Source organism: Hippocampus bargibanti, linkage group LG03, assembly GCF_051943395.1.
Source record: "Hippocampus bargibanti isolate YZ-2025 linkage group LG03, ASM5194339v1, whole genome shotgun sequence".
Taxonomy (NCBI): domain Eukaryota; kingdom Metazoa; phylum Chordata; class Actinopteri; order Syngnathiformes; family Syngnathidae; genus Hippocampus; species Hippocampus bargibanti.
The window spans coordinates 8,472,490-8,488,978 of record NC_142736.1 but is presented as its reverse complement, the minus strand read 5'-3'; the positions used below and the strand labels follow the sequence as shown (position 1 = coordinate 8,488,978).

The window sequence follows — 16,489 nt, the reverse complement described above, 5'->3', positions numbered from 1 at the left end:
TTGTCTGCTGGGAATTTGTGTAAACGTACACCTTTATGCGTGTTACCGCAATTGGCTGCGACACACAACGATTCAACATTGCGTTATTTATGTAGTTTTTCTTCTAATTTCGCCATCTACACAGATCAACACGCTGTTTTCAGACAAAATAAAGTACCCAAAATGCATTGTGTGGCGCTTTCTCGGTCACAGGCGTTCCCTCCGCAGCGTCATTTAGGGGATCGTCATCAACTCGAAAACAGGACTTCCTGAATATTCAGCGCAAGTCTTAAAACGTAAAATATAGCTATATGCGGTGGAATCTGTGTAAAATGCACTCAGTAGAAGTCATTTGAAGTTGTTGTCCTTTAACTGTGGTTCGCACTCTGCAAACAAGATTGTAATTTTTATCTGCAAGGGTGTCCGGAAGTGACATCAGAAGAGATAGAGATTCCACTGGCACATGATTGGCTACATTGATTAAGATAACATTTAATCACCTTGATGCAATGTAACATATTTTATTTGTTTATTCCTAGCTAGTCAAAATAATATAGGTGGGAGGGCTAATCTGGGAAGGGAAACTTTCAAGCGGATTGGCGAATTTTTAGTCTATTTTTAGTTGGTTAGTCTCAGTAAATATGGACAGACAAACCTTCAGTGAATTAGTCATTGAACTAAAACCTCCTGACGTAATCCTTAATCCCCTCGAGAGCTCTGTGTACTCTTCTGTACGGAGGCTAATTTGCTCTCCTGTTTATAACAAACTGCCAATTCTTCACTCGTTATTATGAATGTCGTTTTACTTTGTCCAGAACAAGGCATACATATTATTTTTTTAAGACAAATATCCTGGAAGATAATATTTCGGGGGACTTTTTTGAAGCATTTCTATTTATTCTGCACTGGTTAATCTCTGTGCAAATCCCAGGAATAATTGACTATTCATAGTGATGTTGCTTGACAAGTTTTACATTGATACTTTTTTTGGGGCAGGGTGTCTCATTGTTATATGATTTTGTTGAAAATAATGGGTCAAGCACAGAGTGGTACTGATACAGAAGTTACCCTGCAAAACATCCAGGCACTGTACCGTAGGTTTGCAAATGAATGTCCAAGTGGCAATTTACACTTGCATGAATTCAAGAAAATTTTTCGGGTCAACAATGAATCCTCAGATGAAGAATCGTCCTACATGGAAAATGTTTTTCGATCATTTGACACCAATCAGGTAAGGCCATAGCCTGTAGAAATATGTAAAATAAATATTAATTTGTTTCTAGGGGCAAAGTAGAAATGAAATATGACATAAGTATTTTATTTTCTTTTTTCGGATGGAAAGCTAGATTTTATTGAATATGTGGCAGCCGTACATCTCGTGTTGCGGGGGAAATTGGAGGACAAACTAAGATGGTCTTTCAAGGTATATGACAGAGATGGGAATGGCCGTCTGGACAGAGGAGAAGTGAGACATATTATCAAGGTTTGTAATGTAACTTGTTTTTGTCCTTGGGCTTTGCTCAAGTGATTGATTCAAGTTTAATTTGTTGGTAAAAAAAAATAGAACAACGTCATATGGATTGGATTGGATTGGATTGGATTTGCCTTTATTAGTCTCACAGTGGAGAAATTTACATTTCACAGCAGCAAAGTGATGAAAGGAATGAAAGTAGAAAAACAAAATACATGAGCTGCTGGAAAGGCAGCCACTCTCGGGGCGCCGTCTTGAAGTCAAAAGAACAAAAAAAAACTAAATAACAAATAATATGACAGCATAGATGCAATATGACAGCAATATGACAAAACAAAGACACAGAGAGACATTCATATGTACAGCTAAAGTGAAAATGTGGTGGCCTGGTGGACACACAATAATCTGTCTGTCTGTCTGTCTGTCTGTCTGTCTGTCTCTCTCTCTCTCTCTCTCTCTCTCTCTCTCTCTCTCTCTCTCTCTCTCTCTCTCTCTCTCTCTCTCTGTTAGAAATAGTTATATACACATGCTAAAAACATCCCATGTTATTTCATTTCTACTCATTCTTATCAATTAGTAAGTCCATATATGTATGCAGTTTAGTTATTTGTATATGTTAATTAGTACACACGTACACAGCTGGTACTTAGTATCGAAATCTAGTTATCATTGATCATATATACGGGGGAATCGGCGGGGAGGCGGGGCTGCCTCTCCCGCCACCCTCCACCTACTGTCAATTCTCTAATCACGGACACGGGGCATTTATATGATTGTCTCAACTTGCCCCTGGACTCTTCCTTCGATGTGTATGCGTAAATTTATGTTTTCCGGGATTGCATCATTTTGCACCCTTGTGTGCCATTTGCTTTTTGGCATAGTAAGCGGGGTAACAAATCCTTATGAGCCACGTTGACTCCACTTTCTCAGCGGTTTCAAAACTCTGAAGTACACTTTTGAGTCAGGGTGTAGTCCGAAGCATGCTTCTGATTGGCTGCTGATTGGCAAATTGCCAAACGAACGTTCGAACGTTCGTTTGGCAATTTGCATACTCGGCACCGGCGGCCAATCAGAAGCCTGCTTCGGACTACACCCTGACTCAAAAGTGTACTTCAGAGTTTTGAAAGCCGCTGAGAAAGTGGAATCCTCGTAGTGTTAATCAGGCAAAACAACTCCCCACATTCGCTCCCCACCTTTGCTCCCCACCTTCGCGCTCCCCACCTTCGCGCTCCCCACCTTCGCGCTCCCCACCTTCGCGCTCCCCACCTTCGCTCGTCGTATCGAACACCGATTGAAGCAAGAATATCTCGAATATTTTTCGAACACCGAGATGTGAGGCGTTTGAGAACCGAGGTGCCTCTGTGTTCCTTTTTTATATCACCTTGCTTCCTGCTGATTTAATACAGTAAAGTCTCGTTATATCGATATCGGTTATATCGATGGTCCCGCTTATTACGATACTATTTCTATGCACGCACGGAGAAAATTACATGCGCGCAGGGTCGGATATATCGATAGTCCCGGTTATATTGATATTTTTCGGACTCCCTAGAATATCGATATAACGAGACTTTACTGTATTTAGACTATACAAATTGAGAGCTGAACCAGGAAGAACAACATTTCACGCAACACTATCTATCTATCTATCTATCTATCTATCTATCTATCTATCTATCTATCTATCTATCTATCTATCTATCTATCTATCTATCTATCTATCTATCTATCTATCTATCTATCTATCTATCTATCTTTCTTTTTCTTCTATCTATCTCTATCTCTTTCTCTCTATCTATCTCTCTCTCTCACTATCTCTCTATCTCGCTATCTCGCTATCTCTCTCTATCTCGGTCTCTCTTTCTATCTCGCTACTTCTCTCTCTCTCAATCTCTCTATCTTTCTATCTCTCTCTCTATGTCACTATCTATCTAGCGATCTATCTATCTAGCTATCCTCACAAAACATGCCCTTTGCAATTAAAGCCAAAAGTTTAACAATGTTTTGATTGGATTGAAAAGTTAAAAAAATATATTTTCAATTATTTGTGGGCGAATAATTGTCTCCCTGCGGGCAAATTGATGGGTCTGCTCTATCTGGTCTTTGGCTGATGATTTAAATGATGAAAATTTGCATGTAATTGTTATTCACAAACCCATGAATGTTTTTTTAATCTGACCAGATTATCTACAAATTAAAGAAGCACACTGACCCTGGTGCTCCAGGGAACATTGAGGATATATGTGATCGAATATTTACCCAGGTGGACAAAAATAAAGACAGTAAGTTGTGTTCAATTCACCATTTATTGTAAACGAGTAATGTCTCGAAAACAGTGGTTGTTTCACATCCCTTTCTTTGAGAAACTACATACGGAGTAATGTCACACACACATCATAATTCCGAGTCATAAATGTAATCACGGTCTTGTGTTACTCACACTTTCTTTCTGCATTGGTCAGGTCAAATTTCCCTGGAGGAATTTATTGAAGGAGCTGAAAAGGACCCATGGGTAATGGATCAGCTCAAATTGGATTTCACACCCTGTGACTGGTTTATTGAGCAGCAAGAAAAGAATCCAAACTCATAATGCACCCATTCAATATACTGATGTATACGCCTGTGTCCTCTGTTCTGCAAAAATGCCTGATTGCAGCACCATTCACGTTTTCAATATGCCAAAAATTAGAATGGAGATTGTTGGATTATTTTGATCGTTCGCCCTTGGTTCATTGCTTCGACGGGTGTTGATGGGGGATGGTTAAATCATCAGGGAGCCAGGTGTAGAAATGACAGTTGGTTTAATCTTGGAGAGAGCGGAGGCATCGCGGTGTCGGCTTGAGGAGAGAGCATGGCGATAGAGAGAGCGACGAACTAGAAGGGAGAGCATTTTATACGGCGCGCAGTGTGTGACACGAAAGGATGTGACGTAATGTAAATGCGACATCATGTAAAGGAAGGCAGGATATGACGTATCAGGAAGATTAGCGAGCGTTGTTTAGAGATGTGTGTATGGCGAATTACCCCAACAGAGATGAAAGTGTTCTTGTTTTTTTTCACTTATCTACTTTTTTGCAGAGTAGATGCTGTCCTGGTGCTTTTCTGTAGGTACAGCGATACCTCGGTTTACGAACCCCTTGGCTTAGGAACTTTTCGGTTTACGAACGTTACATTTATGAAAATTTTACCTTGGCATACAAACTATTTTTCGGGATACACACGGAGTTGCCACAATGAGTGATGTGTCGTTTGCGAATGAGCCTGTTCTCACAAGAAAATGGTTGCCGACTGTTTTGTCCTCTATTCAGTCTTCGTTTAAAGCCACGTGATTGGTCAAGAACGCAGCAGTGGAGCGTGGGGGTTACAGTCAGAGAGAGAGTGAGGCCGTTCTCCCAAAAACAAAATGGCATCTTCGGTTAAAGCCACGTGATTGGTCAAGAACGCAGCAGTAGGGGCGGTGGGGCGTTAAACTTTAAAGAGACAGGCAGATGACAGAGAGAGAGAGTGAGAAAACACACACACACGAAAGGGAGACGACAGAGCATGAAACAAAAAAAAAGTGAAATGGTGAGAAAATGGCTAGAAAACAGTGAAATTTGGACTTGTTTCAACTCTGGTAGTTCAAAAGCAGAGTGTAGACTGGAAGGATAAAATATCCCATCAATCAGGCTCCACAAATAACCCGCACAAGCCATCTGTACACTTGATGCAAAAAGCTATCAACCCAGGTAAACAGAACACAATTGATCAGGAAAAAGGTAAAATTATTGCAGAGAAATCAACTCCAAGTGATCATTCCTCAAGATGGTGAAAAAAGAAGGCTACATTCCTCATCAAGTGTTTAATGCTGATAAAATCACTCCATTCCATCAAGCCATCAACAACCATCACAAAGTTAAATAAAATGACTTTATCATACAGTATAGTTTTTTTCTTTAATTATAATACCATAGAACATTTATTATACATAAAATGAGGTATATTTTGTGTAGTTTTAAGGCTTAGAAAATTAGAAAGTAGAACATTATGTTTTATGGGGACCTGGGACCGGATTATTCTCATTTTAATGGTTTCCTATGGGAAATTAATTTTTGGGATACACAGTTTTCGCCTTGCACACTCTGTCTGGGAACCAATTAAGTTTGTAAGCCAAGGTATCACTGTACATTAAACTTATTCCCATCACTGTGTACCAGTGTGATTGATGTGCAGCTGTCCCACTATTTAAAAGGTTTGTGTTGTTTTACAATTTTTTAGGTCAAATTTGAGGAAAGATCAAGATAGGATTCCTACTATTTATATAAAATACTCCCCATTTCCAACTGCAATGTCAATGACAATTATCAAGCCTTCAACATACATTGCCACAAAGAGATAAGAAACAATTTACTCTGTCTTGGGTTATAGGACGTTAGATTTTTTTTTATGAATTGTATGTGTGGGGATACTATGTGTGTTGTTTTTCCAAACCCCAGTTGTAATGAAGCTGGGATGTTGTGTAAAATGTAAATAAAAACAGAATGGAGTGATTCACAAATCATTATCAATTGATATTCAATTTCTAATTGACGATGGTTTACTTACCATAAAAAAATGAATCCATCAAAAATTGGATTGATGTTGATTTGATTCCGATTCAATGTGTGATATTGCGTTATGCGCCGTGATGATGCCTTTACAGCAGCTCTTATGTTCTGTTTTTATACTTATTTTTCCTTTCCTTTTCCTTTCAGAACTTTGCTTCTGTGAATTGGGAATTTCACCTTTTAGAGACTAATAAGGGTTATCTTGTCTTATTTTTCAATGTTTAAACACTGCTGATCTTCACAACACAACACTCAATTGTTAAATTTAGCTTTTTGCACATTTTCAGGTAATGGTGTGTCACAGGATTTTTTTTAAATGAAAGAAATGTGCCTTGCTCGAAAAAGATTCAAATTGGAAGCTGAAAATGTCGCTTCAGGTTGTCAAACTTACTTGCAATCTTTTTCGGGAAAGGCACATTTCTTTCATTGAAAAAAAAATCCTATGGCACACCACTACCAGAAAATGTGGGAAAAGCTTGTTTTAACAATTACCGTATTGTCCGGTGTATAAGGTGCACCGAAAAGCCTTGATTTTATTCAAAAGATGACCCTGCACCTAATACGCAGGTGCGACTTATATGTGAATTGTTAGTAAGCCACAACAGGTCTCACAACTACTGTCAGCATCCACCGACTCCATTTACCCCTGAAGAAGAAGTAGTGCGTAACCCCAACTAGTCATATAATGTGGTGTGCCTTATATTTGGAAAACTATATATTTATATATTATATTTGGAAAATGTTTTCATTCATTGAAGGTGTGCTGTATGTCTGGTGTGGCTTATATATGGAAAAAAATTGATAATGCACCATTCATTGGGGGTGCACCTAACACTCCGGTGTTGGACACCGGAAAATACGATAAGTGTTGTATTTTTACTATAACTGTTTTTTTAAACATTTAAAAATAATGCACTATTATAACATTGAATAGGAATCAAATCAACATAAATCCAATATTTGGTACATTCATTTCTATGGCTAGTAGAACATAGTCAATTTGAAATTTAAATTGCTCAGGGTAGGATTTTTTTTCTGTGTGACAGCCATTTGCGCTCTACCACAAAATTGACCATATCCCTTTTCCTATCTTGAATCTTTGTATTACTCCAACATCATTCACTTTTTTTCTGCGTGAACGTGTCGCTTGAGGCCGGCCCGGTAGTCAAGTGGTTAGCACACAGACTTCACAGTGCAGAGGTCATGAGTTCAAATCTGTCTCCTGGGTCTGTGTGGGTTTTCCATTCCCCCCCCCTACATTTCAAAAACATGCATCAGAATAAGAATCAGAAAGCCTTTAATCGTCCCACAATTGGGAAAATTTGCAGGCCACAGCAGCAAAAGGGTTGGAATAAAAAAACAAGAGGGATTGGGGGTGTGTGTGAAAAGATAACAAACAAGACATAATAAAATTGTCAGAATACTGAGGTGTTGGCATCTTATTATGTGATTTCTCTCTTTACATCTTTCCCAGGAATCTCCTTGGACGATGATGTTTTCAGATGACATTTTGATCTGTAGCAAAAGCAGGAAACATGTGGGGGAGAAACTAGAGAAGAAATTTTCCCTGGAAAGGAGAGGAATGAAGATCAGTCGCAGCAAGACGGGATATATGGACCCAACTACAAGAGTGATGCTACTGGGAGAAGAGATAAAGAAGGTGGAGGATTTTAAGTACTTGGGGTCAACTGTCCAGAGCAATGGAGAGTGTGGAAAAGTGGTGAAGAAGTGTGTCCAGGCAGGCTGCAATGGCTGGAGAAAAATGTCAGGTTTGATGTGTGATAGAAGGGTTCAGCTAGAATGAAAGGAAATGTGTATAAGACCAGTCATGATGTCTGGACTAGAGACAGTGCCACTGGAGAAAATTCATTAGTAAAACATAGTTTTCTTGATTATAATACAACGCCTCTGGACGTCCGGAGCACCAACAGATTTACATCACAAAACATTTTGTTTTCCATGAACAGATGAATTTGTAACCTGGCTAATGACCTCTTCCTGTGATAATGAGTTTCCCAAGTCCTAAATTCTGTCCAAGGCCAGCTCTCGCAGATAAAGATGACAGTTTAACAAGCTGTGTCTGTTGACCTGATTGAGCCCAGGTTGCCTGTGCTTCAGTTGTGTATTGAGTCACAAGTGTTGACTGTGCATATAACAGCATGAAACTTTTAAATATGATAACTTCTTATTCTCCATCATTCCCACCTTTTTAACATATATTTCAAAGTTGCATTCACATTAGTCTGATTATATGACTGGGGTGTCGTCTTAAATTATTGTTCAACAAATCGCTCATTCATGACAGTTTCAAAATCACGGTGGGCACTTGGAAACAGTTCAACTTAATTTGAAGGCATTATATAATAACCAATATACCAAAAAAACATTTATTTTTCTTTAAAAAAAAGGGAAATCTTGCTATTGTTCTGGTGACGTTGAGCGCATACTTCTCATCATGGGACTGGAACGACTATAGTATTGGGATAAAATGTACATTAGCATGCAATCTTATCTCAGCATGCAGGGAAAATCCAGATCTCTCCATCCATCCATCCAAAAGTCTTGAGATACAAGTTCCACATCGTTTGACTCCACACCCAGTCCTGCTAGAGGCTGCGTGACTGGGCCCTCTGGTCACCTGGTGGCCCCATCCATCACCAGCCCTGATGCATCTGTGGTAGCAGCCTGGTACATCAGGGTCCATTCTGGTCCTGAAAATAATGGACGAGAACACAAAATGAGTGTATGTCTGCTTAATGAGGAACCATTCGTTGAGGAGCGCCCTGGTCCTTGCATTTCCATGGAGCGGGGAGCCCTCGGCCACGTTCCACCTCAAAAGGTATGGAACCCCTGGCGGAATTTACGGTGACCGTCGAAGCTGAGTAGCGCATTTGGCACAGCGTCACCCCATTTAAATTATCTCTCGAGGTCACCACCATATAATTTCTAGATTCTAGTCACTATATTGTATTTCGATCTTACCGTTTTCTATGAACCCCATTTCCCCCTTCTGGAATCTTCATTGCGTTGATACAAACCATGTGTCTCTGGCCACTCCGCCTGTAGTTCTTCTACTCAGGAATTCTCCCTTCCGGTCTGTAAGAAGGTGGTTAGTGTGGAGAAAAAACAAAAAAACTAATCTACTACCTTTCCCTTTGAACATTAAACATTTCCCCAATTACATAGCCTGAATCAGCATTGGAGTTGATCTCCCAACAACTGCTTTAGGGTTAACTGCTTCATAAACTCTTACCATCTCTTTGGGCAAATCGTTTCTTCTCATCAGGAAACAATTCATACACAACATCAACAACTGCTCATCCTACTTTAATATCATCGACAACTGCACCCAATTCCCCCTCTAACTGTTGCAACTTTAGAGTCCTTATTGATAATCACCTCTCTTACCACCATTTCACCCATCACCCAAATTACCAAAACCACATTCTTCTACCTCAAAAAAAGTCTCTCGTCTCCCATGTCTGTTTCCACAAAATGCTGTACACACTCCCATAAATACCTCCACAATCAAGGCCCCATCTGATCTTTCCTGACCTCCACCAAAACACTCCCGCAGCCTCCAATCCTCTCACACAAATCTCCTTGACATCCCCACAGCCTGACTCAGAACTGGGGGGCATCCAGCCTTCAGATAGCCGCCGCGACTCATGGGATGCAAACTACGACATCTCTTCCTCTAAATCAGCACTCAAAAACTGAAGTGTTCTACAATGCTTTTTCCAATGTTTTAGTCTCCTTACGCATGATTCCTTTTAGATCGATTTTGGTGTATGCTTGTCTTCAGGTGTACATTTTATTTAGCATTTCAAGCACTTGTGAAGCATCTATGAGTACAATAAAAAGTGCTTTCAAATCAGAATCATGGCGGAAACAGCCCGCGCGCGACAGACACTGTCAAGCTCGAACATTTGCTCACAGACCCACACACCCACACAGAGGCACACACACAGACGCATTCTGCCTCCAGCCGCACGGAGACACAGATAGACACAACACAGGTGCAAATAGAGTCAAACACAAGGATGATCAGGCCCTGTGTCCACAAAATTAACATTCAATACTCTCAAATATTCTAGGCTCCAAAAGCCTTTCCTATCATTATCTTCAAAAACCCATAAAGGCTGGTACGGTCGTTTTGTTTTTTTCCAGAACCTTTAAAAGGCTGTACTCTCATTATCTTCCAAGACCCAAAAAAAGGCTTGTACTGTCGTTTTATTCTTCCAGAACCTTCAAAAGGCTGTACTGTCGCAAATCAGACTGACCTAAATTTTCGTCGACGATCTTTCTGGCCTCGAGCCTGCCCAGGTCCGATAGACTCACCCGGTGAGCAGGCCTGGCTTCTGGCCCCAAGAAAAGGAGGTCCTCTGGAAATGTTGATGGCTTCGCCGGTACACCGGTACTTTGCAGTCACCATAGACCACTCACCGCAGGAGACGCGTTGCCATCCCGGACGAGCCGACATAATGTCAGAGATATGACAGTCAGACACTGTGGACAGAGACTCGGAACCAGAAAGATTGTCCCTACAGCCGGCAGGAAACAGTCATTCATGACATATGTCTGAATTCTGCGGCCCTCTGCCAAGCTGTTTATTGAGAGTACATGCAAATTAAAGTGATGCATTAGTACAGACATGGGCAAATTACGGCCCGTTAGGTTTTTTAATCCGGCCCGCGGATTTGCACAAATTATAGTCAAAAAAAATCTGAAAATCATGACAAAAAGTTAGCGGACAATTGGGCAGATAACTGAAAGGTTGCCTGCCCCATTTTTCACAACTTGGAGGACAATGAGACAACTAAACACATTAAAAAACAGTTGCACAAAGGATGAAGTTTTTTTTAAAATCAAGAAGGTACCTACTACATATGCTACCGTGCTTAATTTACGGTAAATGTGCGTAGCTTTAGATTTTGCTGCAGTAGTCGATTGTCATTGTGGTGCACAATGCAACGTTTGCATTGCTTCCTGTGAGCCACTAAGGCCCTTTCATAAGTCTCACGTACACTTTACAATCACGGTTTAATGTAAATTTACGTTTTGTAGCGTCACATATGTTGTTAGCTTCTTTTGAATCTTTCTTCTGGGCTGAGGTTCTGTGCATCTATTTTGGAAAATGACATGGAATTGCACGACTTTATAACGCTTGCGAAAGTCCGGAAGAAAGAAGCAGGCTTCTGATTGGCTGCCGTGCCGAGTATGCAAATTTCAACTGCCGGTAGCCGATGTCTACGTGCTCGGCGACGGTACACGTGTATCGTTTGCGCGTGAAGGCGAGGGCGTCAGTGGAGAGTTTGTTGAGCTCGCGGTCAGGACAAACCATCTATGATTTGGCGGAATTTAACACAAGTAGGTATTATTGAACTTGAATATTTCGTTATGTAAAAATATGTTTTGAATGTTGAAAGTGATTCCATTTTTCAATAAATATTGATTTCTTTAATTTTGCCCCTTCAATGAAAGCTTATTAAAAACAGACGCAATCTTGATAAATCACAGTGCATATGTTATTTTAATCTATTTCCATTTCCTCCTCCAAGTATCTGCGAAATAGTATGCAAACGGCATATTCATTGAGACAAATTTATTAACTGATCAGGTATATTTTTCACATTTGAAATACAGTTAATAAATTGGGTTGTAGTGTTCTTACTGTGCTATGAGGTTTGTGCACACTACATTTAAAGGACAACCGACACCATTTTTTTTTGTTTTGTTTTGTTTTCCACTGACATCAGAAAAACGTTTTATAGCATCTAAAATACCCAAATCAGGCAGGCTGATATTTTTAGTTAAATGAAAAACACCAATAAAAATGACTTCAAAATGAATCCGGACATGGCCAGTTTCAGAAGGTCCCACCCCCTTGTTCGTGATGTCACGCCAAGACGTCTTGCCTTGTTCGAGAATCAAAACAATGGCTTCAGATTCGCAGAAGATGTTTTCTTGTTACTCATCCAGTTATGAATTTGATTCAAATAGTTCTGAAGAGGAAAGCATAAATGTTTGCAATTGATTCAAGGAGTCCTCCCATATCAATTCGAGCCGTCAATGACAGCAATGTAGCACCCAGAAAATGTAGAAGATTGCGCCCAAGCTCCGTTGGAAATGGGCTGATTTGTCAGCTGGGAATTTGTGTCAGCGAATATCAAATAGTTGTCTTGGTGCAACACACACCATGGCGATATGTATGTGTTTTCCTTCTAATTTCGGCATCAACACAGATCAACACGAAGTTTTCAGACCAAACAAAGTACCCAAAATGCATTGTGTGTCGCTTTCTCTGTCAGGGGCGGTCCAAACGTGACGTCACATGGGGATCGTCATCAACTCGAAAACAAGACTTCGTGAATATTCAGCGCAAGTCTTAGAACGTAAACTATAGCTATATGCTGTGAAATCTTTGTAAAATACGCTCGGCCAAAGTCATTTGAAGTGATTTTATAAATTATGGACATAACTTGTCCGGAGGCGTCGGTTGTCCTTTAATGCTTTAGATTTAGTATTCCCGGCCCTAACACTCCCTCCAAATGCTCCTGGCCCGGCCCCTCTGTCAAATTTTAGAACCCAATGCGGCCCGCGAGTCAAAAAGTTTGCCCACCCCTGGTCTAAACACTGTGCCACCAAAACACAATTAATTCTGATTTATTATTCACCTGAATGTTAGCCGTTAAACTGGTTTGGTTGTAAATGGAAAAAGCGGATGTTGTGAAATGGAGGAAGGTCTTGAGGCATATCATTTCACATTCTGGGCTGCTTGCTTCAGTGTCAACATTAAGCACCACTTTTTTTTCTAGAGTTAGTCTTAAGAAGTGCAGTACAGTGATACCTCGGCTTACGAACTTAATTGGTTCCCAGAAAGTGTGTGTAAGGTGAAAAGTTCATCTGCCAAACATTTATTTCCCGTAAGAGACCATTAAAATGAGAATAATCCGTTCCTAGGTCCCCATAAAACATAATTTTCTACTAAATAAGCATTAAACGTACACATAATATACCTTATTTCATGTATAATGAATGTGCTATTGTATTGTAATTAAAGAAATAAACTGTACTGTATGATAAAGTCATTTTATTTACCTTTGTGATGGTAGTTGATGTAGTTGCCTCTTGATGATATCCAAGTGAATTTGTCGTCCTTTCTCGGCGATACTACCCTCACTCACACGGTCCACTGCTAGCTGATTTGCATTAATCCAAATCAACAGAAGTTTTTCAACCTCTTCTATTGCCTGAGAGCGTTGCTTGGACAACACAGAAACACCCTTAGCCACACGTAGCAATGGTCGACTTTGCATACTGGTACTGGGACGCGAAGTCACGCAAACGACGTGCGCTCCATCCAGTTCCACTGTATACCACTTGAATGGCCTGGCGCAGGAGCCCACGGAGTGTATGGTGTCCGCCACGGCCGGACAGGTGTGTGGGGTGAAACGTATGTTGACATGGGAGCAGAGTGGAACATCCTGACAAAGTAGTTTATCTTGCCGCAGTGCTGGCATTTTTGTCCGGTGGCTTTGCAAGTGGGTGCACGTGTGGGGTGCCAGACAGACCTGCAGTTTGCACAAGGCCTCCGTGTGTCTGCCCCTTGACGTCTGTCCACATTTATCTTGTCACCGTCGTAGGTGGAGGTGGAGTCTGGGAATTCAGGAGTCGGAGCAACGAACTGTGCCAATGCAGGAGAGTGTGAACGGGTGGGTGGGTTCGTGAGCCGAGCTGCGAATTGTGCTGCGTTCTCCAGTTGGAACACCATTTCCACAGCCTTTGAGAGTGGGAGGTCGTCAGACGAAAGTAACAGTTTCTCTCTTAGTTTGGGATCAATCCTGTGCTCCGCTAATTGATCCCAAATCATCTCCTCTTCTAAACGGGAGAATTTACAGAGGCCTGCTGAACACCGCAGGTCGGCAATGAGGTGGTGTAGCAACTCGCCCGTGCGTTGCCGTGCGTTGCCATCACGCTCTGCGGGGGGGATGTCTGGCCAATAAGGCCAGACATCTACCGGAAACAAATTCCTTGTGTGTTCTACATACTTGGCAATAAAGATGATTCTGATTCTGATTCTGACAATCCCCGTATGTCAGCGCAGGTCCGAGGGTATGAAAAATGCGCTGCCCCTCACTGCCCCAGCTGTCACGTCCGCACAAGGAGAGAGCAAACGACCTCGTCGGACAAAAGGGATCTGGATCCAAAATACACGATGGAGACTGTAATGGGTTCAAAAGAGGCTTTTACTGAGACACGCAGGGGGAAAAGAAAATAACAAGACAAACGACGGTGCAGCAAATACCGAGCGATACCAACCTGGCGTACGGTGGATGCCATAAGTCACAACGGGAAATATACCGTTGAATACCGAGACGAACCGGGTGACTTTTATAGTCAGAAAGCACATAAGTGAATGGAAATCAGGAGTGCGAGCCGGAGGAACAGGGAGGGGAGGGGCGCGCACCTGACGGCAATCAGGATGTGACATCAGCTGTGCACGAGCATAGCCGAACATAGTAGTTAGTTCAACGCAGAGCATAGTTCAACAGTAGCCAAAATGGAACTGTACAGTGCCACTTAGCAGTTTTTTTTGAAAACGATACTAGTGCAGCGTGTTCTACCGGAAACAAATTCCTTGTGTGTTCTACATACTTGGCAATAAAGATGATTCTGATTCTGATTCTGATTCTGATAGCCGCTTGCTTTGTTTGGTCCGATCTATGTCAGATATGTCGTGAAAGAGTCATACCAGCGGGACCACGGCACTGGCTGCTGACCGGGGGGAGCGTGATGTACTTTGTCGCCAATGTTATGTCCGAAGGAACGAGAGGACATTGCTTTGTCAACGTCTTTATTGTGCCGCTACCTGTTCATCTACCTGCGGGTGTGTCGTCACTGCCGCTTTACGACACTGTCACAATGTTACATAGCACTGTGACATATGCTACACCCGGTAGTCGAGTGGTTAGCGCACTGACTTCACAGTGCAGATGTATCTCCCACATTACAATAAACACGCATGGCAGGCTGATTGAACACTCCAAAGTGACCCTAGGTGTGGGTTGTTGGTTTCTGTGTGCCCTGGGAGTTGCTGGCAGACGGTTCAGGGTGTTCCCTGCTGAGTCTTAAAACGTAAACTATAGCTATATGCTGTGGAATCTTTGTAAAATACGCTCAGTCGAAGTCATTTGAAGTGATTTTATAAATTATGGACATAACTTGTCCGGAGGCGTCGGTTGTCCTTTAATGCTTTAGGTTTAGTATTTCTGGCCCAAACAATCCCTCCAAATGCTCCTGGCCTGGCCCCTCTGTCAAATTTTAGAACCCAATGCGGCCTGCGAGTCAAAAAGTTTGCCCACCCCTGCATTAGTAAAACATAGTTTTCTTGATAATAATACCACACCTCCGGATGTTCTGAGCACCAACAGCTGTAAGCAATAAAACATTGTTTTCCATGAAATGATAAATTAGTAACCTGGCTAATGACCTCTTTCTGTGGTAAGGAGTTTCCCAAGTCCTAAATTCTGTCCAAGGCCAGCTCTCGTAAATGAAGATGACAGTTTAACAAGCTGTGTCTGTTGACGTGCTTGACCCGGTTGTCTGTGCTTCAATTGTGTCACAAGTGTTGACTAAGCATATAACAGCATGGAACTTAAATATGATAACTTATTATTCTCCATCAGCCGTACATTATTTGAAATGCTAAAAAAAAAGACTATGAAATACGGTGAAAACGTATAAATTGACACGTACGAAGGGAATTTGTTCTGCATTGGACGCACCGTTCACAACGGAAAAGGAGAGAACATCCACTGTCTGGGATCATTTTGAAAAGATCTCTGCAAAAAGGTTTTAAATTACAATAACCAGTGTGAATATATAATGTTAACTACTGTGACAACACAGTGTTTCACTGGTTTTAATGTATTCTACTTGCTGATGTTTTAAAATTTGAAGTGTAAACTTTGTTCTAAAGAAATTGGGTACCAACAGATCACCTTACCCTCAACAAAAAATGAATAAAATGTGTGTCTTGTTCCTGGTTTGTTTGTCAATGTATAAAGTAAAGCAATTACTCTTTCAAGTAACAAGCCTTTTATCACTGTCTGCCATAACATTTATTATCCACATGATGGCGCAGTAGCAAGTGAGGCCCGATGATTCATCGCCAAAAATGTAACCATTTGGGTAGAAGGCCTCATTGCTTTAATAAGGCCTCATATTCCCATCACTACAGAATTGATGTGTGCCGAAGCTTCGAGGCGTGTGCCGAGTACGTGAACAGAAAATCAATCTGTGAAGCGCAGTTTGAGGCGTATGTTATGCTTTTGGCAACGCCCGATGCCTCTGAATGCACAGTAGCCACGCCCGAAGCCTCGCGAGACTGCTGCGTTCTCGCCAACTCGGATCATTTGAACTAAAATGGTGCACCGAGACGACAATGAGC

At 41.4% G+C, this 16,489-nt stretch overlaps 1 protein-coding gene across 2 annotated transcripts; it reads left to right on the top strand.

The window, feature by feature from the left end:
- The first annotated feature begins 712 nt into the window (after nt 1-712).
- LOC148900221 (guanylyl cyclase-activating protein 2-like) lies at nt 713-16,034 on the top strand. Of its 2 annotated transcripts, XM_088991798.1 has the most exons (5): nt 713-1,210; nt 1,322-1,462; nt 3,633-3,732; nt 3,913-3,962; nt 7,511-16,034. In XM_088991798.1, exons 1-5 carry the CDS (start codon nt 992-994, stop codon nt 7,838-7,840), a joined length of 840 nt encoding a protein of 279 aa, XP_088847924.1. In that variant the 5' UTR covers nt 713-991; the 3' UTR covers nt 7,841-16,034. The 2 variants fall into 2 exon arrangements, 1 of the variants encoding a protein (XP_088847924.1); XR_016114423.1 differs by lacking the exons at nt 713-1,210; nt 3,633-3,732; nt 3,913-3,962 and having other exon boundaries at nt 1,318-1,462; nt 7,511-7,647.
- The last annotated feature ends 455 nt before the right edge of the window (nt 16,035-16,489 follow it).